At 42.6% G+C, this 26149-nt stretch overlaps 1 protein-coding gene across 1 annotated transcript in view; it reads left to right on the top strand.

Moving 5' to 3' along the window:
- Positions 1–26149, top strand: part of LOC109872731 (A disintegrin and metalloproteinase with thrombospondin motifs 2-like) — a 77209-nt gene that overhangs the window by 18373 nt on the left and 32687 nt on the right. Inside the window, exon 6 of the mRNA XM_031808543.1 lies at positions 5313–5737. Coding sequence (XP_031664403.1) covers positions 5313–5737 — 425 coding nt within the window. The remainder of the gene's footprint in view (positions 1–5312; positions 5738–26149) is intronic.

Below are 26149 nucleotides of genomic sequence, written 5' to 3' on the forward strand. Positions count from 1 at the left end.
TTAACATCATCCACATAAGAGTCACAGCAAAATCTTTTGTATGATCTCTTATACACTATTTTAGGTCCAGCTGTTGGAAATGTGGTTTTCCTGGATATAGCCACTATATTGTGATCACTGCATCTAATGGGTACGGATATAGCTTTAGAACAAAGTTCTACAGTATTAGTAAAAATGTGATCAATACAAATGGATGATCTTATTCATGCAGTGTTTGTAAACACCCTGGTAGGTTGAATAATAACCTGAACCAGATTACAAGCACTGGTTGCAGTGAGAAGTGTTAAACAAATCAAAATATATTTATATTTTAGATTCTTCAAAGTAGCCACCCTTTCCCTTGAGGACAGCTTTGCACACTCTTGGCATTCTCTCAACCAGCTTTGTGAGGAATGCTCATCCCAAACCATCTCAATTGGACTGAGGTCGGTGATTGTGGAGGCCAGGTCATCTGATGCAGCACCCCATCACTCTCCTTCTTGGTCAAATAACCCTTACTCAGCCTTACACATACACAGGTATGTTTCTCTTCGAAACGTTTGAACTATTGAGGACATGGTTGATCTCCCAATATTCGGCTGCACCCTTCGACCCGCCTCAGCCATTGTAAGGCCGTGATTGACAACATGGTCTACAATAGTGGCCCTTATGTCATCAGATATGCGCCTATGTCCTCTTCTGCCTCTTCTTCTGTTTTGCCTTCCACCACGCATCCTTGCTCCTCTTCTTCCTCCTCTTGGCTGTTGACCCTGTTCGTTTCCTGGTCCATCCATTATTGGAAAATTGCAACTCTGTGTTGTGGTCTGTCTATACAGTATATGCTTGCCAATTGATTCTTCATGAGATGCACCTTTGAGCAATTTAGACAACTGATTGATTGTTGGTTGAACTAACATTTTACTATCCTCCATGAGTGAGGGTCAATTTCACGATTCATCAATTCACGTTTTTGTACAAAATGTCTAATAGAAATGTGTTAAACTATGCTTGTCAGTTTATGACAAATAGTTCAACAATTTAGTATGTAATGTCTTATGCAAGGAACTAATGCCTAGATGTGTTGAGGGGTAAGACTATTCAACAGAGAACCATCTACTATATTTTGATCAACATGACATGAGCAATTGATAATGTGGAAAAAAGCTGACACTTGTACATTATCAATTGCAATTTGTTCAAAGGAATCACAAAGGCCTGACCTCAATACTATAGAACATTTGTGGGCAGAACTGAAAAAGCATGTGCGAGCAAGGAGGCCTACAAACTTGATTCAGTTACAACAGCTCTGTCAGGAGGAATGGGCCAACATTCACCCAACTTATTGTGGGAAGCTTGTGGAAGGCTACCCGAAACGTTTGACCCAAGTTAAACAATTTAAAGGCAATGCTACCAAATACTAATTGAGTGTATGTACCTGACCCACTGGGAATGTGATGAAAGAAATAAAAGCTTAAATAAATCATTCTCTCTACTATTATTCTGACATTTCACATTCTTAAAATAAAGTGGTGACCCAACTGACCAAAGACAGGGAATTTTTACTAGGATTAAATGTCAGGAATTGTGAAAAACTGAGTTTACATGTATTTGGCTAAGGTATATGTAAACTTCCGACTTCAACTGTATGTGTATTAATTCATCAGCATCAATAGCTTCGCCCAGGTCTTCCTCACATTTTTGTTTTACATGTTTTGTGTCATCGGGAAAAGCCACTACATCCCTTGATACAGTTTGGAAATCAACTTTAGAGGTTTGTCACACTGCCTTAAAATCTTTGAAGCTTCTTGCTTGTCCAGTGGCGGTTTTATGACACCTTACGCCCATCGTGTAAGGCAGCAGACGATTTCTGCTCTAGCATGGGTGACTGGAATGTCTTTGTGCTCTATGAAAAGCTAACAGCCCAAAACTAGAACATCAAACTGCCCCTGAACAGGCAGTTAATTAACCCACTGTTCCTAGGCCATCATTGAAAATAAGAATTTGTTCTTAACTGACTTGCCTAGTTAAATAAAGGTTAAAAAAAAATATTTAAAAAAAACTATGGACACGGGGACACTATATTTCATCCTCCGAATGCTGGTAATGACTAGAGATGGAATGTGGAAGATGAATGTCTATTTTGTGATGTCATGAAAAGTTAAATGAAGACGTTATGATGAAAACATTGTAACTTGAAGAGTTCTCATAATGTGTATATGATGTTAAATACTTTACGTTGTTTCGAAAACATCCAGATTAAAGAGAATGTTTTTGTGACGATGTCTAACGAGATCATAGAAAATTGTGATACCTTGCCTCGTAACTAGCTACGCCAGCAAGACGGAAACGCCCCTTTCTACCCGAAGGTATAAATCATTTGAGTTAAGAATTAACATACCAGACTAGGATGAGCACGCGCTGCAGCCGAGGTCTACAATTAGTCACAACCCCAAAACACAACACTAAGTAGTATCCAAGGCCATTTAAGCTGTTCTGGTGGCTCAAAACCCTATTAACTCAAGCACCTGCTTTCAATATACTTTGTATCCCTCATTTCCTAAAGCAGTTCCTTTATTTTGGCAGTTCCTGTATGTCCCTGCTAATATGGCTACAAATACCATCAATCAACTTGTCTGTGTAATACACTGCGTAATATGCAATTAAATCATTTGCTTATTAACAGGGGTGAACGAACCACACAGTCCTATTTTACCATGCACATAACACGATGGAGATTGTAAAGGCATGTAATACATATTTTGAAGGCTGAAGTGGCCACATCTTCACATGCAGACCTGGCATGTAATAAAAAGAGATGGGTTATGTGCTTTGGTGAGACGTCGCATATTTGAAGAGTGGTTGAGGGATCTGGGTAATGTCTTGAATACATGTTTCGACAGCTGCCGGACTCAAATGCTCAGTAAATTATAGAAGCCATAGCTAAAATACCTGCAGGAGGTGAGGGCAGCAGAAGAGGCACAAGATTATAGTAGCTTTTTTTCTACTATAGGATGGCAAATATTTTTGTGGGATTTTAGCAATTCTACAGTATGTTGTTTGCTGTCACTGTGTATAATACAGGTAACGAGTGGAGGACAGAGGAGCCTCTTAAAGAAGAAGTTACAGGTCTGTGAGAGCCAGAAATCTTGCTTGTTTGTAGGTGACCAAATACTTATTTTCCACCATAATTTGCAAATAAATTCATAAAAACTCCTACAATGTGATTTTCTGGAGAAAAAAAATATCATTCTGTCTGTCATAGTTGAAGTGTACCTATGATGAAAATTACAGGCCTCTCTCATCTTTTTAAGTGGGAGAACTTGCACAATTGGTGGCTGACTAAATACTTTTTTGCCCCACTGTATATGGGGGGCGGGGGGGGGGGGGGGGGGTAGAGCATGGCACTTGCAAAACCAAGATCTTGTTTTGATTGGTGGTCATGTAGGCACAGCATTACTAAGTAGCTTTAGAAAAAAAGTGTCTGCTAAATGCCATTCATTATTATTATTATTATTATTATTATGTAAGGCTCCATAGACCATGGGAAATTCAAGGTCAGAGGGTGATGGACTGTCTTGATTCCCACACCGATATGTCTTATAACCACTTGTAAAGTTCGGTATCGATTTAAACTGGCCAAATATGTACTCTATGTCGTTGTCACTGTTCCCTGTAAGTGATAATGTTACATGATATAATAGCAATTGAGAGAGTAGATGATATTCAGCTGTCACTGTGTGAACACTGTCAAAGACCAAGTTGGCTTAATTTCCAAACATTACTTTATTACGTGTGTGTGAGAGAGAGGGAGAGAGGGAGAGAGAGAGAGAGGGAGAGAGAGAGAGAGAGAGAGAGAGGGAGAGCGAGAGAGAGAGAGAGAGAGAGGGGGAGAGGGACTGGTAGATCGCATTATCTAGAATCTCAAAGTCCGCCTCTCTGATGTGCGGTCTTTTTCTTCATACCTGCAATGGATGTTACGCCTGGATTTGCATTCTTTATTATTTTACTGCATTTAATTCACGCGAATGGACTTTATATCTCCAATGGCATAGGTATGTGTGACTGATTGTTTTATACGTTTTATACAATTGTGTAAAGCTTAGGCTATAACCTAGGTAGGCTACCACCCTTGCGAAAATTATCTGATCACGATTCGATATTGGAGCATGTCAAATTCACACAGGTTATGTCGTAGCCTATACAAGTTCAATAACCTTTTACATAAACAGAAATATCGTTGAGTACCTATGGTAGTTTTTTTTTGCAGTGTCTCAGTACGTTTCCCATTCTTTTGCATAAGACCAACTTTTTCCACATTTCTTTTTCATTCAAACACAGTTTACGTGCGCTCAATTTCAGCACCTGAAGAACATTCCAATGGTACATAGATCATGCACTATTGATTCAAATTCGTTATATATATAGTCGTATGAATTAGCAAATGTATTGTTTATAGCAGTTATAGCTTTAGTTAACCTAACAACGACCGTCTACAAATAAGCCATTGCATTTGACTAGTAAAATAAATGGTTGGAATGAAATTCAACTTTACGCTTCAATTTGATTTGATATTTGTAATTACCTGATTTCATGAATATCGACCTCAGTTATTCTTCCTAATTGACAGCTTTTAATCATCACCCGGTCTTGACATGTGCTTGTATGCGTGCTGGGTCACAGCTTCCAACCAAAACTGTCGCAACTCGCAAGTAGACAATAGATGCAGTCATGCATATAAATTGATGTGTTTGCTCTGAACTTGGACGAGTCGAGCGTGCTCATCTGCGCGCGAACGGGCGTGATCACAGGGGCACACCGACGTTTTTGTTGTTGTTGATAGGCCTATTAGTCAATGCTAATTATTGCCTGTGGTTTATTGATAAGGTAGGAAATATACCAAAGTCAGTTGTGGTTGTAAAATGTGTCAGCGATAGATTCACATTTTATGATATAATGTGTTTATAAAGTTAGACCCAGCATAAGTTTTGACCTATGCTATAGCAGTGGATGCTGGTGGGAGGAGCTATAGGAGGATAGGCTCATTGTAATGGCTGGAATGGAACTTATGGAACAGTATCAAACACATCAAACATATTGAAACCACATGTTTGACACTATTCCACTTCAGCCATTACAACAAGCCTGTCCTCCTATAGCTTCTCTCACCAGCCTCCACTGTTGATACTATAGACACACACACACACACACATGCATGTGCCTGTGCATGTGTGTGTATGGGGGGGATGGGACTCTGTTTGTGTGCATCTGTGCTCCTGTGCATGATTATGTGTGTATTGATCAATATGTGATTCTGTCTCTCCCTGTGTATACAGAGTCTCTGCAGCATGTCCTGAGGGAGTATGGCGTTGTTAAGCCTGTGAACACTGATTCAGTGGGCCGGTTCCTCTCAGGTGCTGTCTCTGCACCTCAACTGGACAGCCAGCACCAGCAGGCCCACAGACGCTGGAAAAGAGAGGCTGTAGCCGCCTCAGACCCCAGCCATGGAGACCTGGAGGAGGGAGAGGGTACAGCCAGTCACAGGGAGACACTCTTCTACAATGTCACTGTGTTCGGCCAGGAGCTCCACCTGCGCCTGCACCTCAACTCCAGGCTGGTGGTCCCCGGAGCTAAGGTGGAGTGGCACGAGGAGGGCAGCGAGCCCACCTATGAGCCTCTACGGGACAGCGACTGCTTTTATGTAGGAGAGGTCACCAACGTCAGGGACACATCCGTCGCTATCAGCAACTGTGATGGCCTGGTAAGTGCTGCACTGTTGATAAATGTATCCCTCATGTATATTTGTTACACTGATATTGCACCTGTAGAACTTTATTAGGTACAGGTGATAGACAAAGGGGCAATCCCATAGTATTAAAGGTGGCTAGAGTTATGTCATCCAAAAAGACAGGAGAGGTTGGAGAGTTGAACCTCTGGCACATTGTTGTGGTTGTGTATCTCTGCACAGAAGGACTGAAGTTTTTTTTATGTAGGCAGATGTTATTCATAATTGTCTGCATGAAATATAGGACTGGAAAAAACAAAAGCAGCACACGTAATCTCATTTTAAACTTCTCTTTCCCTGCTTGGCATTGCTGGTTGGCCTCCAGCAGGCAGGGTGGCAGTATAAAGTATGCAGGTCTCTGTGCTGAGGGAGGGAGCGAGGCCCGGTGGAGCTGTAAGTCCCTGGAGGCTTACGCTTCATATCCCAGACAGCTACTTTATCCGCTCCTATTTCCCTGTCACCCAGCTGGAATAAAACCACATCTCTTAATGATGACATGAAATAGCTTAGCCAATTCCCCCACCCCATCTTAAAGATACACAGAGCACTCATTGCAGAATATTGCTCTCTCAAGGTGGGTTTCAGACAAGTCTGAATTTAGAATTAGCAATGAAGTAAACCATTTGTTAAAAACACACCACTGTGTTTTTCTCTCTTTTATCCCCCATGTCATCTGGACAAATCACACTTGCAGTGTTATGATCAGAACTGTCCAATAAACAAGTCCAGGTTATAGTGTCAGAAAACAACTGTCAAGAGAAAGACCAGTATTCAAACATGGACAGTCTCATTGGTGAGTTTCTGTCTGTGAATGTGAGTGACTAGTATTACTCTTTCCTCACTGTGAGGAGTGTTACATTTCTCTGCTTGGAGCACATAGCACCAGAGCATGTCCATTCAGAGTACTGTCTGTGTTGTGACAGACTAGTGTAGGTTCTCTATTTAATCCCTCGGTCCACATACAGTCTCTCGAAAAGTATTCAGACCCCTTGAGTTTTACGTTATCTGCGTTTTTTCGTTATCTGCTTGATCTCTTGCAGTGCAAACACTTGCCTGGAAAAGTTGATCCTCAGCAACTATAAGGTTGAATAAATTTGCCATCAAAAAGTTGGAATAGTAAACTCCACGTCCTAAATGAAAACACTCAGCCAGCTAGCAACTCCAGCAAAGTTTGCAAGTGCATGAAGGTTTGTTTGGCTATAGGTTAATCACCCACTGGTAGGCTATGCAGATTTGCAAGCAATGCGTGTGTGGATCTATCTGTTTGTAAGCCAGCTAAATTAGCTTACCAGTAGACCGAGCGGGCTTTCATGATTATTATCCATAGTGCCCAGCATGCAGCTGGCACTGGTCATGCTGAGAAGTCTGAAATATGGTCCAACTAGCAAGTGTGGCACTAGGAAAATATTCTCAATCCCTTGCTGAATGAAAATCGCCCACAATTCCAGTTTTCATTCAGAAGCTCAAGCTAGCAACATCAAAGCAATTTTGTAACGACAAACCCACCAGTGTTTTCAAATCTGTGCCCCGGCCTATCGCCAGCTTTCGCACAGTCAGGCAGACGTACAGACGGACTGACAGCCAGGAGCCAATATTATTAACTGTTACCACATTTATTTGTCAGCTAAATGACATGTTTATTTCTGTATCACTCAACTCTCATTTACAGTGCCTTGCGAAAGTATTCGGCCCCCTTGAACTTTGCGACCTTTTGCCACATTTCAGGCTTCAAACATAAAGATATAAAACTGTATTTTTTTTGTGAAGAATCAACAACAAGTGGGACACAATCATGAAGTGGAACAACATTTATTGGATATTTCAAACTTTTTTAACAAATCAAAAACAGAAAAATTGGGCGTGCAAAATTATTCAGCCCCCTTAAGTTAATACTTTGTAGCGCCACCTTTTGCTGCGATTACAGCTGTAAGTCGCTTGGGGGTATGTCTCTATCAGTTTTGCACATCGAGAGACTGATGTCTCTCATCCCCACTTTAAATAGCGTTTGTATTGAGAGGATATAGCTAGGTATATATTGTTGATGTGTTGCTGTTTTATTTATGTTTTTATATTTTTTATTTCACCTTTATTTAACCAGGTAGGCTAGTTGAGAACACCTTTATTTAACCAGGTAGGCTAGTTGAGAACACCTTTATTTAACCAGGTAGGCCAGTTGAGAACACCTTTATTTAACCAGGTAGGCTAGTTGAGAACACCTTTATTTAACCAGGTAGGCTAGTTGAGAACACCTTTATTTAACCAGGTAGGCTAGTTGAGAACACCTTTATTTAACCAGGTAGGCTAGTAGAGAACACCTTTATTTAACCAGGTGGGCTAGTTGAGAACACCTTTATTTAACCAGGTAGGCTAGTTGAGAACACCTTTATTTAACCAGGTAGGCTAGTTGAGAACACCTTTATTTAACCAGGTAGGCTAGTTGAGAACACCTTTATTTAACCAGGTAGGCTAGTTGAGAACACCTTTATTTAACCAGGTAGGCTAGTTGAGAACACCTTTATTTAACCAGGTAGGCTAGTTGAGAACACCTTTATTTAACCAGGTGGGCCAGTTGAGAACACCTTTATTTAACCAGGTAGGCTAGTTGAGAACACCTTTATTTAACCAGGTAGGCTAGTTGAGAACACCTTTATTTAACCAGGTAGGCTAGTTGAGAACACCTTTATTTAACCAGGTAGGCTAGTTGAGAACACCTTTATTTAACCAGGTAGGCTAGTTGAGAACACCTTTATTTAACCAGGTAGGCTAGTTGAGAACACCTTTATTTAACCAGGTAGGCTAGTTGAGAACACCTTTATTTAACCAGGTGGGCCAGTTGAGAACACCTTTATTTAACCAGGTAGGCTAGTTGAGAACACCTTTATTTAACCAGGTAGGCTAGTTGAGAACACCTTTATTTAACCAGGTAGGCTAGTTGAGAACACCTTTATTTAACCAGGTAGGCTAGTTGAGAACACCTTTATTTAACCAGGTAGGCTAGTTGAGAACACCTTTATTTAACCAGGTGGGCCAGTTGAGAACACCTTTATTTAACCAGGTAGGCCAGTTGAGAACACCTTTATTTAACCAGGTGGGCTAGTTGAGAACACCTTTATTTAACCAGGTGGGCCAGTTGAGAACACCTTTATTTAACCAGGTAGGCTAGTTGAGAACACCTTTATTTAACCAGGTAGGCTAGTTGAGAACACCTTTATTTAACCAGGTGGGCTAGTTGAGAACACCTTTATTTAACCAGGTAGGCTAGTTGAGAACACCTTTATTTAACCAGGTGGGCCAGTTGAGAACACCTTTATTTAACCAGGTAGGCCAGTTGAGAACACCTTTATTTAACCAGGTAGGCTAGTTGAGAACACCTTTATTTAACCAGGTAGGCTAGTTGAGAACACCTTTATTTAACCAGGTAGGCTAGTTGAGAACACCTTTATTTAACCAGGTAGGCTAGTTGAGAACACCTTTATTTAACCAGGTGGGCTAGTTGAGAACACCTTTATTTAACCAGGTAGGCTAGTTGAGAACACCTTTATTTAACCAGGTGGGCCGGTTGAGAACACCTTTATTTAACCAGGTGGGCCGGTTGAGAACACCTTTATTTAACCAGGTAGGCTAGTTGAGAACACCTTTATTTAACCAGGTGGGCCAGTTGAGAACACCTTTATTTAACCAGGTGGGCCAGTTGAGAACACCTTTATTTAACCAGGTAGGCTAGTTGAGAACACCTTTATTTAACCAGGTAGGCTAGTTGAGAACACCTTTATTTAACCAGGTGGGCTAGTTGAGAACACCTTTATTTAACCAGGTAGGCTAGTTGAGAACACCTTTATTTAACCAGGTAGGCTAGTTGAGAACACCTTTATTTAACCAGGTGGGCTAGTTGAGAACACCTTTATTTAACCAGGTGGGCCAGTTGAGAACACCTTTATTTAACCAGGTAGGCTAGTTGAGAACACCTTTATTTAACCAGGTAGGCTAGTTGAGAACACCTTTATTTAACCAGGTAGGCTAGTTGAGAACACCTTTATTTAACCAGGTAGGCTAGTTGAGAACACCTTTATTTAACCAGGTAGGCTAGTTGAGAACACCTTTATTTAACCAGGTGGGCCAGTTGAGAACACCTTTATTTAACCAGGTAGGCTAGTTGAGAACACCTTTATTTAACCAGGTAGGCTAGTTGAGAACACCTTTATTTAACCAGGTAGGCTAGTTGAGAACACCTTTATTTAACCAGGTAGGCTAGTTGAGAACACCTTTATTTAACCAGGTAGGCCAGTTGAGAACACCTTTATTTAACCAGGTGGGCCAGTTGAGAACACCTTTATTTAACCAGGTGGGCTAGTTGAGAACACCTTTATTTAACCAGGTAGGCCAGTTGAGAACACCTTTATTTAACCAGGTGGGCCAGTTGAGAACACCTTTATTTAACCAGGTGGGCCAGTTGAGAACACCTTTATTTAACCAGGTAGGCTAGTTGAGAACACCTTTATTTAACCAGGTAGGCTAGTTGAGAACACCTTTATTTAACCAGGTGGGCCAGTTGAGAACACCTTTATTTAACCAGGTAGGCCAGTTGAGAACACCTTTATTTAACCAGGTAGGCTAGTTGAGAACACCTTTATTTAACCAGGTGGGCTAGTTGAGAACACCTTTATTTAACCAGGTAGGCTAGTTGAGAACACCTTTATTTAACCAGGTGGGCCAGTTGAGAACACCTTTATTTAACCAGGTAGGCCAGTTGAGAACACCTTTATTTAACCAGGTAGGCTAGTTGAGAACACCTTTATTTAACCAGGTAGGCTAGTTGAGAACACCTTTATTTAACCAGGTGGGCCAGTTGAGAACACCTTTATTTAACCAGGTGGGCCAGTTGAGAACACCTTTATTTAACCAGGTAGGCCAGTTGAGAACACCTTTATTTAACCAGGTAGGCTAGTTGAGAACACCTTTATTTAACCAGGTAGGCTAGTTGAGAACACCTTTATTTAACCAGGTGGGCTAGTTGAGAACACCTTTATTTAACCAGGTAGGCTAGTTGAGAACACCTTTATTTAACCAGGTAGGCTAGTTGAGAACACCTTTATTTAACCAGGTAGGCTAGTTGAGAACACCTTTATTTAACCAGGTAGGCCAGTTGAGAACAAGTTCTCATTTACAACTGCGACCTGGCCAAGATAAAGCAAAGCAGTGCGACAAAAACAACAACACAGAGTTACACATAAACAAACGTACAGTCAACAACACAATAGAACAATCTATGTACAGTGTGTGCAAATGTAGAAGAGTAGGGAGGTAAGGCAATAAATAGGCCATAGAGGCTAAATAATTACACTTTTGCATTAACACTGGAGTGACAGATGTGCAGATGATGATGTACAAGTAGAGATACTGGGGTGCAAAAGAGCAAGAGGATAAATCATAATATGGGAATGAGGTAGTTGGGTGTGCTATTTACAGATTGGCTGTGTACAGCTGCTCTCACAGCTGAAGTTAGAGAGGGAGATAAAGGACTCCAACTTCAGTGATTTTTGCAATTCGTTCCAGTCATTGGCAGCAGGTAACTTGAAGGGAAGGCGGCCAAAGGAAGTGTTTGGCTTTGGGAATGACCAGTGAAATATACCTGCTGAAGCGCGTGCTATGGGTGGGAGTTGCTGTGGTGACCAGTGAGCTGAGATAAGGCGGGGCTTTACCTAGCCTAGACTTATAGATGACCTGGAGCCGGTGGGTTTGGCGACAAATATGTAGTGAGGCCCAGTCAACGAGAGTATACAGGTCGCAGTGGTGGGTAGTATATGGGGCTTTGGTGACAAAAGACATGGCACTGTGATAGACTGCATCCAATTTGCTGAGTAGAGTGTTGGAGGCTATTTTGTAAATGACATTGCCAAAGTCAAGGATTGGTAGGATAGTCAGTTTTACAAGGGTATGTTTGGCAGTATGACTGAAAGATGCTTTGTTGCGAAATAGGAAGCCAATTCTAGATTTAACTTTGGATTGGAGATGCTTAATGTGAGTCTGGAAGGAGAGTTTACAGTCTGACCAGACACCTAGGTATTTGTAGTTGTCCACATATTCTAAGTCAGAACCGTCCAGAGTAGTGATGCTAGTCAGGCGGGCGATTGCAGGCAGCAATCGATAGAAGAGCATGCATTTGGTTTTACTAGCATTTAAAAGCAGTTGGAGGCCAAGGAAGAAGTGTTGTATGGCATTGAAGCTCATCTGGAGGTTTGTTAACACAGTGTCCAAAGAAGGGCCAGATGTATACAGAATGGTGTCATCTGCATAGAGGTGGATCAGAGAATCACCAGCAGCAAGAGCGACATCATTGAAATATACAGAGAAAAGAGTAGGCCCGAGAATTGAACCCTGTGGCACCCCCATAGAGACTGCCAGAGGTCTGGACAACAGGCCGTCCGATTTGACACACTGAACTCTGTCTAAGAAGAAGTTGGTGAACCAGGCGAGGCAGTCATTTGAGAAACCAAGGCTGTTGAGTCTGCCGATAAGAATGCGGTGATTGACAGAGTCGATAGCCTTGGCCAGGTCAATGAAGACGGCCGCACAATACTGTCTTTTAACGATAGCGGTTATGATATCGTTTAGGACCTTGAGTGTGGTTGAGGTGAACCCATGACCAGCTCGGAAGCCAGATTGCATAGTGGAGAAGGTACAGTAGGATTCAAAATGGTTGGTGATCTGTTTGTTAATTTGGCTTTCGAAGATTTTAGAAAGGCGGGGCAGGATGGATATAGGTCTATAACAGTTTGGGTCAAGAGTGTCTCCCCCATTGAAGAGGGGATGACCGCGGCAGATTTCCAAAATGTGGGGATCTCAGATGATACAAAAGAGAGGTTTAACAGGCTAGTAATAGAGGTTGCAACCATTTTTGCAGATAATTTTAGAAAGAAAGGGTCCAGATTGTCTAGCTCAGCTGATTTGCAGGGATCCAGATTTTCCAGCTCTTTCAGAACATCGGCTATCTGGATTTAGGTGAAGGAGAAATGGGGAGGCTTGGGCATGTTGCTGTGAGGGGTGCTGAGCTGTTGGCCGGGGTAGGGGTAGCCAGGTGGAAAGCATGGCCAGCCGTAGAAAAATACTTATTGAAATGATTGATTATCGTAGATTTATCGGTGGTGACAGTGTTTCCTAGCCTCAGTGCAGTGGGAAGCTGGGAGGATGTGCTCTTATTTTCCATGGACTTTACAGTGTCCCAAAACATTTTGGAATTAGTGCTACAGGATGCAAATTTATGTTTGAGAAAGCTAGCCTTAGCTTTCCTGACTGACTGAGTATATTGGTTCCTGACTTCCCTGAAAAGTTGCATATCGCGGGGACTATTCGATGCTATTGCAGAACGCCACAGGATGTTTTTGTGCTGGTCAAGGGCAGGCGAGTATGGGGTTAACCAAGGGCTATATCTGTTCTTAGTTCTACATTTTTTTGAATGGAGCATGCTTATTTAAGATGGTGAGGAAAGCACTTTTAAAGAGCAACCAGGCATCCTCTATTGACGGAATGAGGCCAGTATCCTTCCAGGATACCCGGGCCAGGTCGATTAGAAAGGCCTGCTCGCTGAAGTGTTTTAGGGAGCGTTTGACAGTGATGAGAGGTGGTCGTTTGACCGTGGACCCATTATGCACGCAGCCAATGAGGCAGTGATCGCTGAGATCCTGGTTGAAGACAGCAGAGGTGTATTTAGAGGGCAAGATGGTCAGGATGATATCTAAGAGGGTCGCCATGGTTACGGATTTGGGGTTGTACCTGGTAGGTTCCTTGATAATTTGTGTGAGATTGAGGGCATCTAGCTTAGATTGTAGGACGTCCGGGGTGTTAAGCATGTCCCAGTTTAGGTTACCTAACAATACGAACTCTGATGATAGATGGGGGGCAATCACGGATGGGGGGCAATCCTGGATGGGGGGCAATCCTGGATGGATCAGTAGTCCTGGATGGATCAGAGGGACAGATAGAAGGTACATAAGAGAAATGATCAATAGGCCTATGCGTCATATTTTCCTGGAGAAATCTTACCTGCAGCTTGTAAACAATAATTCATAAAACCTTCATGTCTATCCCTTTGAAGTGATCCAAATGGCAAATTCATCTTTCGTCTATACACTTCAAGATATAATAAACCAGAAAAAAAGTGACATTTAATTTGGGACTTACTGAGTCGGGTTTTAAGGCCCCAGGTCTTCTCATCATCAGCTCTATGGTCTCCACACATCACTCTGCATGGCATGGTATTGCAGGCCAGGCATGAGTATCATCATTAGCAGACTGCACCATGCCAGAGCAGAGCAGGCCGCTACCCCTGCTAAGTGAGAACTGAGTAGGAGGTGCACTACAAGTGTCCGCTTCAGACAACCAGCAGAGGCACAAGCTGTTGCCATTGCCGCAGTATCTATAGGAAACTGAAATTGGAGAAAGTGACATCCACCAAATTATTTTTGGGAGGGGGGGGCCTGAGAAAATCTGTTGTGGCCTATGCTACAGACAGTTGTCATGGAAACCGTCCTCTTATGCAATTTGTCCCAAGGGGTCAATGTAGTGTGTGTGTGTGTGTGAGCGCGTGCGTGTGTGCGTGCGTACGTGATATCTATCTGTTTTGCAATTTTGCATGTTGATGGTTTTTTGGTTGAAAATCTTCCATCATTTGCATTATATAAACTGAGTATACAAAACATTTAGAACACCTGCTCCATTACATAGACTGACCAGATAAATACATGTGAAACTGTGATCTCTTAATGATGTCACTTGTTAAATCCACTTCAATCTGTGTAGATAAAGGGGAGGAGACCGGTTAAAGAATCATTTTTAATACTTGAGACAAGTGAGACATGGATTGTGTATGTGTGCCATTCAAATGGTGAATGGGTAAGGAATCATCCTTATCATCCTTACCCAAAGGCATTTAAGTGCCTTTGAACGGGGTATAGTAGTAGGTGCCAGATGCACCGGTTTGTGTCAAGAACTGCAACGCTGCTGGGTTTTTCATGGGTGTATCAAGAATGGTCCACCACCCAAAGGACATCCAGCCAACTTGACACAACTGTGGGAAGCATTGGAGTCAACATGGACCAGCAACCATGTGGAACACTTTCAAATTGAGGCTGTTCTGAGGACAAAAGTAGGGGTGCAACTCAGGGTGTTCATAATGTTTGGTATACTCAGCATATGCCAGTTGTGTATAACCTCCAACAGTTGTTGGGGACTTGGCAGAGGATGCAGCCATCTGTTGCCCCCCTCTCTGGGTTGGGCCAATAGGAGACACTCTTTTGTGGAGCTGAGTGGGCAGTGGAGAGGGGTTAAGGAGGAACACACTTGTCAGCTAGGGCCATTCCAGAATCCCCTGGATCTGGTCTCTATGGAGTATCTGTGGCCTTTGTTGATTCCATTAACATTCCACAAGCCACACTTACCATTGCTACAAGCTGGAGGAAGCAGCATTGAATGATAGAAGTGAGGAGCCCACTGCACAGGCACATTTCCTTTCCTCTCACCAGAGTTTAGATCTCGTTCTATATAAGTGTGGATGAAAACCTCAGTCTTAATTGTAGGATGAAAGAAAGCATTCTTCTTCCTCCACCACTAAGCGCTGGCCTGCCTGTCTGTCTACCACACTGTCTGTCTAGCACGTTGTCTCGCACTGTCTGTCTGTCTGTCTAGTGTCCGCCTTCCCTCTCTCCATCTCTCATCCGCCTGGCTGAGTGCCCAGTCCAGCAGGCTGTGTGCTACATTACCGTTTCAAAGTGACATATTGGCGCTCTTGTCAGGATTTACAGTTGAGATAACAAGCCCAGCTTGAGTGTAAAGAGGATCTTTGAACCGGAAGACACAATGCCTCTGCTGTGGAGAACATGTCTATACACGTGAATACAGCTGACCTCCGTAGAGATGTCTTGCCATGTTTTGTTTTTGTATGATTCTGTGTTAGCTTTCTTTCAGGGCCATGATACTTGGTCCAATTATGCAGATGAAAAACATGGAACGTCTTGAAGAAATCCATGACTGACACCTTAGCATTTAGAGTTGTCTATGTATGTCATGGTGTAAAGGAGCATGGCCTGGATACGTACAGTAGATGTTTCTGAGGGAAAACATTTCAAAGGGAAAGCGTGTCAGGGCACACACAGATAAAGTGTTGAGTGTGACTCTATCCAAATGCAATGTTAAAGTGACGGGCGGGAATGAAAAAGAGGAGTTGGGTCTTGATAGTTCCCTCCGGTCCTGTCTGTAGTTACAGTATGCGTTGTGATCTCAGCCACCTGGCTTGGCCAGTCCCTGCAGGAGTTGCGGTCTCCAAATGGAAAACCGCAGTGTGGAGTGGATGTTAGTCAAGAGAGTTCAGAGTGGAGGCAATACATGTGAGATTTGACCCGATGATTCAGGACAGTTTAATGTGTGTGCATATGTCAGTGGCGTACAGCACTTTTGCGGTTCCCCCAGCATCTGAGCTTTTCTTATTATTCAACACATTTTTCCATGGGGCAAAGAGAATTTTTTTTAAAGTTAATTTCCTGCAATTCAACACATACTATTCTACATGTTTTGCAATGACGCAGAGATAACTTAGCCCTGTTTGGGGCCCCCAGACGCCAGAAGCTTCTGGGGCCCCCAGAAGTCCCTGTCTTAGGTCAGTTAAGATCACCAATTTATTTTAAGAATGTGAAATGTCAGAATAATAGTAGAGAGAATAACATATTTCAGCATTTATTTCTTTCATCACATTCCCAGTGGGTCAGAAGTTTACAAACACTCAATTTGTATTTGATAGCATTGCCTTTAAAATGTTTACTTTGGCTCAAACGTTTCTGGTAGTCTCCCACAAGCTTCCCACAATAAGTTGGGTGAATTTTGGCCCATTCCTCCTTACAGAGCTGGTGTAACTGAGTCAGGTTTGTAGGCCTCCTTGCTCGAGCACACTTTTTCAGTTCTGCCAACAAATTTTCTATAGGATTGAGGTCAGGGCGTTGTGATGGCCACTCCAATACCAATACCATTTTGCCACAACTTCAAAGGTATGCTTGGGGTCATTCTCCATTTGGAGGACCCATTTGCAATCAAGCGTTAACTTCCTGACTGATGTCTTGAGAAGTTGCTTCAATATATCCACATAATTTTCACTCCTCATGAAGCCATCTATTTTGTGAAGTGCACCAGTCCCTCCTGCAGCAAAGAACCCCCACAACATGATGCTGCCACCTCCGTGTGTCACGGTTGAGATGGTGTTCTTCGGCTTGCAAGCCTCCTCCTTTTTCCTCCAAACATAACGATGGTCATTATGGCCAAACAGTTCTATTTTTGTTTCATCAGACCAGAGTACATTTCTCCAAAAAGTACGACCTTTGTCCCCATGTGCAGTTGCAAACCGTAGTCTGCCTTTTTTAATGGCTGTTTTGGAGCAGTGACTTCTTCCTTGCTGAGTGGCCTTTCAGGTTATGTTGATGCAGGACTCGTTTTACTGTGGATATAGATACTTTTGTACCTGTTTCGTCCAGCATCTTCACAAGGTCCTTTGCTGTTGTTCTGGGATTGATTTACACTTTTCACACCAAAGTATATTCATCTCTAGGAGACAGAACGCATCTCCTTCCTGAGCGGTATAACGGCTGCGTGGTCCCATAGTGTTTATTCTTGCATACTATTGTTTGTGCAGATGAACGTGGTACCTTAAGGCATTTGGAAATTGCTCCCAAGGATGAACCAGACTTGTGGAGGTCTACAATTAGTTTTTTGAGGTCTTGCCTGATTTCTTCTGAATTACCCATGATGTCAAGCAAAGAGGCACTGAGTTTGAAGGTAGGCCTTGAAATACATCCACAGGTACACCTCCAATTGACTCAAATTATGTCAATTATCAGAAATTATCAGAAATTTCTAAAGCCATGACATCATTTTCTGGAGTTTTCCAAGCTGTTTAAAGGCACAGTCACCTAAATGTATGTAAACCTCTGACCCACTGGAATTGTGATACAGTGAATTCTAAATGAAATAATCTGTCGGTAAACAATTGTTGGAAAAATGACTCGTGTCATGCACAAAGTAGATGTTCTAACCGACTTGCCAAAACTATAGCTTGTTAACAAGAAATTTGTGGAGTGGTTGAAAAACGAGTTTTAATGACTCCAACCTAAGTGTATGTAAACTTCCTACTTCAACTGTATATCATAGGAGGTTGGTGGCACCTTAAATACGGAGGACAGGTTTGTGGTAATGGCTGGAGCGTAATAAGTGGAATGATATCAAATACACCACAGACATGGTGTCCATGTGTTTGACGCTGTTCTCCACTGTTATATATATATATGATGGGATGTATAGACATTATGGACAGTATATGGATAGAATATGTAGTATATCTGAAGAATACATAGGATATAATAGTACATGTATAGCAGTAGTTAAATGGGCTATGACTTGACTAGAATACAGTATATGAATATGAAGTGGGTAAAACAGTATGTAAACGTTATTAAAATGACCAGTGTCCAAGTGACCAGTGTTCCATGTCTATGTACATAGGCAGCAGCATCTAAGGTGCAGGGTTTAGTAACCAGGTGGTAGCCGGCTAGTGACAGTTCAGGGCAGGGTACTTGGCGGAGGCCAGCTAGTGATGACTATTTAACAGTCTGATGGCCTTGAGAATGAAGCTGTTTTTCAGTCTCTGATACATCATCCAAAGTGTAATTAATAACTTTACCATGCTCTAAGGGATATTCAGTGTTAGCTTCTTTATTTACCCATCTTCCAATAGCTGCCCTTCTTTGCAAGGCAATGGAAAACCTCCCAGGTCTTTGTGGTTGAATCTGTGTTTGAAATTCACTTCTCGACTGAGGGACCTTACAGAAAATTGTATGTGTGGGGTACAGAGATGAGGCAGTCGTTCAAAAACAGTGTACTTTTTCCATATTTTGTTACGTTACAGCCTTATTCTAAAATGTATAAAATAAAATAAAATCCCCCCTATCAATCTTCACACAATACCCCATAATGACAGAGTGAAAACAGGTGTTTTATTATTGTTGCAAATGTATTCAAAATTAAAACAGAAATACCTTATTTACATACGTATTCAGACCCTTTGCTATGAGACTCAAAATTGAGCTCAGGTGCATCCTGTTTCCATTGGTCATCATTGAAATGTTTCTACAACTTGATTGGAGTCCAGCTGTGGTAAATTCAATTGATTGGACATGATTTGGAAAGGCACACACCTGTCTATATAAGATCCCACAGTTGACAGTGCATGTCAGAGCAAAAACCAAGCCATGAGGTTGAAGGAATTGACCGCTGAGCTCTGACACAGGATTGTGTCGAGGCACAGATCTGGGGACGTGTACCAAAACATTACTGCAGCATTTAAGGTCCCCAAGAACGCAGAGGCGTCCACCATTTTTAAATGGCAGATGTTTTGAACCACCAAGACTTTTCCTAGAGCTGGCCGCCCGGCCAAACTGAGCAATTGTGGGGGAGAGGGGCCTTGGTCAGGGAGGTGACCAAAACCTAATGGTCACTCTGACAGAGCTCCAGAATTCCTCTGTGAAGATGGCAGAACCTTCCAGAAGGACAACCATCTCTGCAGCATTCCACCAATCAGGCTGATGAAAGCCACTCCTCAGTAAAAGGCACATGACAGCCCGCTTGGAGTTTGCCTAAAGCCACCTAAAGGACTCTCAGACAATGAGAAACAAGATTATTTGGTCCGATGAAACCGAGATTTAACTCTTTAGCCTGAATGCCAAGCGTCACGTCTTGAGGAAACCAGGCACCATTCCAACGGTGAAGAGTGGTGGTGGCAGAATGCTGTGGGGCTGTTTTTCAGTGGCAGAGACTGGGAGACTAGTCAGGTTCAAGGGAAATATGAACGGAGCAAAGTACAGAGAGATCCTTAATGAAAACCTGCTCCGGAGCGCTCAGGACCTCAGACTGTGGTGAAGGTTTGCCTTCCAACAGGACAACGACCATAAGCACTCAGCCAACACATTCTCTCAATGTCCTTGAGTGGCCCAGCCAGAGCCCAGACTTGAACCCGATCAAACATTTCTGGAGAGACCTGAAAATAGCTGTGCTCCGACTCTCCCCTTTAACCCGACAGAGCTTGAATGGATCTGCAGAAAAGAATGGGAGAAACTCCCCGAATATAGGTGTGCCAAGCTTATAGCATCATACCTAAGAAGACTTGAGGCTGTAATCGCTGCCAACGGTGCTTCAACAAAGTACTGAGTAAAACTACTGAATACTTTTTTAAATGTAATATTTCAGTTTTTAATTTGTTTTATAAATTTGCAAACATTTCTAAACTGTTTTTGGTTTGTCATTATAGGGTATTGTATGTAGATTGATGAGGAAAAAAATAACAATTTAATCCATTTTAGAATAAGGCTGTAACGTAACAAAATGTGGGAAAAGTCAAGGGGTTTGAATACTTTACGAATGCACTTTATATGACCTCTGGAGTCATATACAGTATGTTACTATACAGCCACTGCATTCCATTTGAGGCACTTATCAGTGACCAATCTGCCATTTTCAAGACATATACGGGATGACAGGGATGTGAGTGCAAAGGGCTACAGGGCTGTAGTTATTACAAGGGCTCGTCCATTTATATCAACTGGATAATAGTACTATTGGCAACCCTATAAAACCTTCCATTACCTCTTAGAGATGTGCTTAGCTGCAGTATACAGTATCTGTAATTGCACACAAAGCTGTCCATTTTGAGAGCTAAGGTAGTGCTCAGGTGCTTCCACCCCTGTTCAGACTGACAGACAGACAGACAGACAGACAGACAGACAGACAGACAGACAGACAGACAGACAGACAGACAGACAGACAGACAGACAGACAGACAGACAGACAGACAGACAGACAGACAGACAGACAGACAGACAGACAGACAGACAGACAGACAGACAGACAGACAGACAGACAGACAGACAGACAGACAGACAGACAGACAGACAGACAGACAGACAGACAGACAGACAGACAGACAGACAGACAGACAGACAGACAGACAGACAGACAGACAGACAGACAGACAGACAGACAGACAGACAGACAGACAGACAGACAGACAGACAGACAGACAGACAGACAGACAGACAGACAGACAGACAGACAGACAGACAGACAGACAGACAGACAGACAGACAGACAGACAGACAGACAGACGACAGACAGACAGACAGACAGACAGACAGACAGACAGACAGACAGACAGACAGACAGACAGACAGACAGACAGACAGACAGACAGACAGACAGACAGACAGACAGACAGACAGACAGACAGACAGACAGACAGACAGACAGACGACAGACAGACAGACAGACAGACAGACAGACAGACAGACAGACAGACAGACAGACAGACAGACAGACAGACAGACAGACAGACAGACAGACAGACAGACAGACAGACAGACAGACAGACAGACAGACAGACAGACAGACAGACAGACAGACAGACAGACAGACAGACAGACAGACAGACAGACAGACAGACAGACAGACAGACAGACAGACAGACAGACAGACAGACAGACAGACAGACAGACAGACAGCTGTCTGGTTCTTAATGGCAAGGCAGCAGGCAAAGTCAGCCTGAGTGAGAGCTCTGCTCTGCCTGCCTCTTATTTGGAACATGTCAGGCAGGCTATGTTCTCCTCTCCCTTCTCCCTACAGACATGACTACCTCGGTATTAATTCATTTTCCTGCCCCCTCTCTCCCTACCTCTTCTAACCTGACTTCTCAGCTTTTGTCTCTGGTTTGAAAATAGTTCAAACCTGCCCTTCTCAGTTAAATGGAATTAGCTCTCATCTTCACTTGGAATGATTTATTTATTTTTGACTGAATCAAAAAGCGAAGTCCCCTGTACCCAAGATAAGTTTGTTGTCTTATTGGAAATGTTTTGTTGTTTTAGGCCTGTTTTATGGCCTGGTATATTGCCGTCCCTGAAAATACGCATATGCAGGTACTCAGAGTCAAACACACACACATACACACTGAACAGTGATCCGTTAACACTGCAGTTATGGTATGCGCAGAGGGACTGCCTCAGAGACAGGAGTTAACCTCTGACTGCTGCTGTTGCCGTGGGTTCCTTATTAGAGCCTTTTGAACAACGGGTCTCCCGGGCGACCAATCTCGATTCGATATAGGCCGATTGTTTTTATATTTTCTGGGTCAAGGTTTGGCTTTCTCAAGAGAGGCTTTATTACTGCCACTTTTAGTGAGTTTGGTACACATCCGGTGGATAGAGAGCCATTTATTATGTTCAACATAGGAGGGCCAAGCACAGGAAGCAGCTCTTTCAGTAGTTTAGTTGGAATAGGGTCCAGTATGCAGCTTGAAGGTTTAGAGGCCATTACTCTTTTCATGAATGTTTCAAGAGATATAGGATTAAAAAACTTGAATGTCTCCCTTGATACTAGGTCCTGGCAGTGTTGTGCAGACTCAGGACAGCTGAGCTTTGGTAAAAATATGCAGATTTAAAAGAGGAGTCTGTAATTTGCTTTCTAATGATCATGATCTTTTCGTCAAATAAGTTCATGAATTTATCACTGCTGAAGTGAAAGCCATCCTCTCTTGGGGAATGCTTTTTATTTAGCTTTGCGACAGTATCAAAAATACATTTTGGATTGTTCTGGAAAAATAGGATGATTGAGCAGCAGTGAGGGCTCATCGATGTTGTACGGTACTGTCTTTGCAAGCTAGTTGGAAGACCTACAGTTTGGTGGAGCGCCATTTCCGTTCCAATTTTCTGTAAGCTTGCTTCAGGGCTCAGGTATTTTCTGTAAGCTTGCTTCAGGGCTCAGGTATTTTCTGTAAGCTTGCTTCAGGGCTCAGGTATTTTCTGTAAGCTTGCTTCAGGGCTCAGGTATTTTCTGGAAGCTTGCTTCAGGGCTCAGGTATTTTCTGGAAGCTTGCTTCAGGGCTCAGGTATTTTCTGTATACCAGGAAGCTAATTTCTTATGACAAATGTTTTTTTGTTTTTAGGGGTCAGACTGCATCTAGGGTATTACGCAAGGTTAAATCTAGTTCCTCAGTTAGGTGGTGAACCAATTTTTGTACTCCAACGTCCTTGGGTAGGTGGAGGGAGTCTGGAAGGGCATCTAGGAATCTTTGGGTTGTCCGGGAATTTATAGCACGGATTTTTATGATCCTTGGTTGGGGTCTAAGCAGATTATTTGTTGTGATTGCAAACGTAATAAATTGGTGGTCCGATAGTCCAGGATTATGTGAAAAAACATTAAGATCCATAATATTTATTCCACAGGACAAAACTAGGTCCAGAGTATGACTGTGGCAGTCAGTAGGTCCGGAGACATGTTGGACAAATCCCACTGAGTCGATGATGGCTCTGAAAGCCTTTTGGAGTGGGTCTGTGGACCCTTCCATGTGAATATTAAAGTCACCAAAAATTTGAATATTATCTGCCACGACTACAAGGTCCGATAGGAATTCAGGGAACTCAGTGAGGAACACTGTATATGGCCCAGGAGGCCTGTAAACAGTAGCTATAAAAAGTGATTGAGTAGGCTGCAGAAATGTCATTACTATCGAAGCTCAAAAGATGAAAACGCAGTCATCTTTTGGGGGGAAGTTGAAATTTGCTAACGTAAATGTTTGCCACACTTCCACAGGATGCGTGGGGGATATGGTCACTAGTGTAACCAGGAGGAGAGGCCTCATTTAACACAGTAAATTCATTAGGCTTAAGCCATTTTTCAGTCAGGCCAATCACATCAAGATTATGATCAGTGATTAGTTAATTGACTGTAACTGCCTTGGAAGTGAGGGATCTAACATTAAATAGCCCTATTTTGAGATGTGAGATATCACAATCTCTTTCAATAATGACAGGAATGGAGGAGGTCTTTATTCCAGTGAGATTGCTAAAATGAACATCGCCATGTTTAGTTTTGCCCAACCTAGATCGATGCACAGACATGGTCTCAATGGGGAGAGCTGAGCTGACTACACTGACTGCGCTAGTGGCAGACCACTAAGCTGGTTGGCTAACAGCATGCTGCCTGACCTGCACCCTATCTCATTGTGGAGCTAGGGGAGTTAGAGCCCTGTCTATGTTTGTAGATAAGATGAAAGCAACCCTCCAGCTAGGATGGAGTCCGTCACTCCACAGCAGGCCAGGCTTGGTCCTGTTTGTGGGTGAGTCCCAGAAAGAGGGCCAATTATCGACAAATTCTATCTTTTGGGAGGGGCAGAAAACAGTTTTCAACCAGCGATTGAGTTGTGAGACTGCTGTAGAGCTCATCCCTCCCCCTAACTAGGAGGGGGCCAGAGACAATTACTCGATGCTGACACATCTTTCTAGCTGATTTACACACTGAAGCTATGTTGCTCTTGGTGACCTCTGACTGTTTCATCTTGAAATGTGTAATTTAGCAAAGGGTCCACCAAATTTCTCAGATTTGTCTGCGTCTTCAGTCCAGAGTGCATTGTATGGTGCTGTTGCATGGCCGTTGCGAATGTCAGACTCCACTCTGCGAGGCACATCGATCTACAGGTTCAACATGGTGAGATTGTAGACTTCTTAAATTGATAGTGTAGTTTGTTTAGTCGATTTTACAGCTAACTAGCTACTTCACATGCTGATATTGACTTTGGTATTAATATTTCCAGATTGCAAAAATTCTGATAGGTCGTCTAATTTCAGTTTATGTGACAAAACAAGCAAGTATAGTGTAGAGAATCATTGTACCATCTAAACCTCTGTGAAATATATTTTCCATAACCAAAAATATTGTATTGTCAGTTGTGTTTGAAGCTGGTGTACCAATCCAAAAGTAAAAGATGCAAAAACTAAACTTTAAAATGGGAGCATTGAAATAGTGCACACAGAACAAATCTACCACTTCTTAGACTTGATTTCAATGAGAATGACAGATTTATAACTCATATTTCTTCGTGAATTTTATCAGGTCGCCCAAAAAGTTATAATGTATATTGCAGCTATAACACGGTAAATTATAGGAATTAGTGGTTTTGGGTGGGTTTTTACTTTAACGAGGCAGCAGGCCTGACTCTGAGCAGGAAACCCAGACGTGACAGGGCTTCTCAGGCTCTCTCAGGCTCTGCTCTCCCATTTCAGTCTTGGCAGGCCAGGCATGCTCTGGAGTCTCTCAGGCTCAGAAAAGCCAGAGTCTCACAATTACATTGGAGCTGGATCCCATCACATCTTCAATAAGCTGCTGCACTTCAGCATAGTTTATGCTGACTTATCAATCATTGCTCCTGTCGAGGTTCACTATTTGTATGCCAATTTACAGCTACATATACAGGTGGTGAAAATACCAGAGTTGTGGACCACTGATCCAAATGTCTTGACACTGTATACTTTTTTTCAGACTGTAAAGCTGGTGACAGAGTGATATCATTGTGATTGTTAGGTGAAGTTGATCCTTCAAATGTTAGTTTGAGATTTTCTAGCCCAAATGGCCATGTGCTTTGTTGTTGAAGACAGAGTTTGATTTCAGATTTGGGAGTTTGGATGTCTTTCACAAACCCCAGTCTTGCATCATTGTTTAATAAAAAATAACTAGACTTAGTTTATTCGTTTTACAAGTGGCTGCAATAACAGATAGCCATCCCTGAGATACGTGGAAGAATCGGAATTATTGCTTTTAAGACTTCTGTCTTCTGAACATTGAGGTGTGTGCTTTTTTCCTCTGACCCAGGGAAGAATCTTTGCTGTTAGCTCCTTTAATCCCTAGCATGACTTTAATTAGCTGTTAGAGTTCTAGATTTCCTGAGATGAGGTGAGCAACTGCCTTTCTGAGGTGAGGATGTTGTGTGTTTAGCCCTGCAGCATCCTAAGGCAGATTACGTTTGACTTCACAGTGGCTCAGAGAATTGGCAATCGAGGTGTATCCGCTGGTGTCGATTTATGCTGCGTCCAGACCTTTCTTTGGTAATTAAACCTCGGGACGATGTGACAGCTCCTTATGTAAAATTTCCCAGGAGGCTGTGGCTAAACGGCCGCATCAGCGGCCACGCTCTAACTCTGCGGTCAGGTGGGAGAGAGAGGAGCAGTTCACGTTCACACCCCTTGTCTTCACATTCACGAAGACTTGGCTTGGGGGGGGCACTTGGCTTGGGTTGTCACGCCACATTTAGGCTGTCTGCATTTATGGAAACATTAGTACTTTTTTTGTGGTTTTTTTGCTTGCTGTTTATGGCCCCATATTGATCAACTAATTTCCCTTTCAGTCTCATGTCAGTTCTACTTGTCAATGCTGTCCTCTCTTCTGGCTGATCTTCAAAGTGGTTGAGATATTGATTATTGTGTATTTCCCATTCTCAAAGTTATTCTCAAAGTGTTATTTAAAGCTGCAATAGGTAAC

This window comes from Oncorhynchus kisutch, linkage group LG28 (assembly GCF_002021735.2).
Source record: "Oncorhynchus kisutch isolate 150728-3 linkage group LG28, Okis_V2, whole genome shotgun sequence".
NCBI classification, from domain to species: domain Eukaryota; kingdom Metazoa; phylum Chordata; class Actinopteri; order Salmoniformes; family Salmonidae; genus Oncorhynchus; species Oncorhynchus kisutch.